The 1506-nt window shown below is 71.4% G+C and overlaps 2 protein-coding genes across 2 annotated transcripts in view; both read left to right on the top strand.

Moving 5' to 3' along the window:
* TMEM61 (transmembrane protein 61) overlaps window positions 1-745 on the top strand; it is a 2902-nt gene extending 2157 nt beyond the window's left edge. The window contains exon 3 of the mRNA XM_085308178.1: window positions 632-745. Coding sequence (XP_085164304.1) covers window positions 632-745 — 114 coding nt within the window. The remainder of the gene's footprint in view (window positions 1-631) is intronic.
* Window positions 746-894: 149 nt separating this feature from the next.
* The window catches only part of BSND (barttin CLCNK type accessory subunit beta), a 1269-nt gene continuing 657 nt past the window's right edge, over window positions 895-1506 (top strand). The window contains exons 1-3 of the mRNA XM_085308177.1: window positions 895-1080; window positions 1262-1350; window positions 1462-1500. Of these exons, the coding sequence (XP_085164303.1) occupies window positions 901-1080; window positions 1262-1350; window positions 1462-1500 (308 nt within the window). The 5' untranslated portion in view covers window positions 895-900. The remainder of the gene's footprint in view (window positions 1081-1261; window positions 1351-1461; window positions 1501-1506) is intronic.

The following is a 1506-nucleotide window of genomic DNA, read 5'->3' as shown; positions in this document are numbered from 1 at the left end:
TTGCTATATATATGTATTTATGTATATATTTTTGGGGGCTCCCCCCTGGTTCCTTTTCGTTTGGCTCCGTGAGAGCAGCGGCGCGGAGGAAGCGGAGCACGTCCGGCGCCCGCGGCGCCCCCCCCGTCTGCCCGGTGACTCCCTCCAGCTCTCTGCTGCCCCTGCTTTGTTCGCCCCCGTATCGGCTCCGTTCTGTTTAAACATGTTCGGCGGCGCGTGTGCATGCGTGTGTGTGTGCATGCGCGCGCGCGTGTGTGCATGCGTGCATGTATGTGCGTGTGCACATGCGTGTGTGTGCATGCGTGGGTGCATGCATGCGTGTGTGTGCATGTGCGCGTGCATGTGCGTGCACGTGTGTGCGTGCATGGACGTGCGTGTGTGCGTGCATACATGCATGTGCATGTGCGCGTGTGTGTGCGTACATGCACGTGTGTGTGTGTGCGCGTGCGTGTGTGTGCATGCACGTGCAYGTGCGCGTGTGCGCACGGGGCCTCTCCGCGCGGCCGGCGTTTCAGCGGCCTCCCCCGAAGAGGCGCCAAGAGCCGCGCGACGCCCGCGGCGGGCACGTTCGCCCCCGCACCCACAGCGAGCGCCGGCGGGGCTCTGCCCCCYTCCTCCCCCCCCCAAGCAGCTTGGGTTGTCCAAGAAAGCAGGAAAACTTTTCCGGAGGAGCCGTGCTCCCGCCGAGCTAGCTTTCCTCGGCCGAGGGCCGCCGCAGCGGGCGCCGCGCCCCCGGGGAAGGTGATCCGGGCGGCCGCGCCGGGCGCCAAGCGCGGCGCCGCGTTTGCGCTCGTTACGAGCCCGTCGCGAACCGGCTGGCGCAGCCGCCGGCAGGAGCGGGCTGCAGGTGCGGCCCGTCGCCAGCCGCCGCTCCTCGCCCGCCGCAGCCTCCTCGCCCCCATGGCCGGGGACGAGAAGACCTTCCGCTACGCCTTCATCGTGCTCGGCTTCTTCCTGGTGATGACGGGGCTGTTCATCATGAGCGTGGAGAAGCCCCAGGTTTACATCACCTTCTGCGCCGTGGGCGTCCTGCTCGTGGCCGTGGGCGTCGCCTGGAGCATGTGCCAGTGCTACCCGAGGGTAGGGCCCGCGCGGCGCCCGGGGGCTCCGGCCGCTGGGGAAGGGCCCGTGGGGCGGGGAGGGGGCGGCGGTGGTGGGGCAGGAGCGGGCTCGGCACCGGGCGCCGGGCAGGGAGCGGAACCGGGGCCGAGGGCTCGTCCCCGCGCCGCCACCGCCGGCTCTGCCCCCCTCCTGCCCCCAGGTCACCTTCGTCCCCGCGGACTCGGAGACGGAGCAGTTCCTGGCTCCCGCGCCCGCCGCGCCGCCGGGGGAGAAGCCGGGGAAGCCGCGGTAGGCTCCGCTCTGCGCGCCGCGGGGTGGCGTGGCGTGGGGGGACACCGTGGGGCTCCCCCCACCCCCCCGCGCAGCGCGGAGGGTCCCACGCGTGCCCCAACCCCGCAGCCCACAGGCCCCCGGCGCCGACGAGAAAAACCTGCCGACGTACGA

The sequence above is a fragment of the Rhea americana genome, unplaced genomic scaffold, assembly GCF_003343005.1.
Source record: "Rhea americana isolate MKP2758 unplaced genomic scaffold, rheAme1 scaffold_27, whole genome shotgun sequence".
Lineage (NCBI taxonomy): Eukaryota > Metazoa > Chordata > Aves > Rheiformes > Rheidae > Rhea > Rhea americana.
Note: the sequence above shows the minus strand (reverse complement) of the source record. Positions and strands in the feature narration are given on the sequence as shown.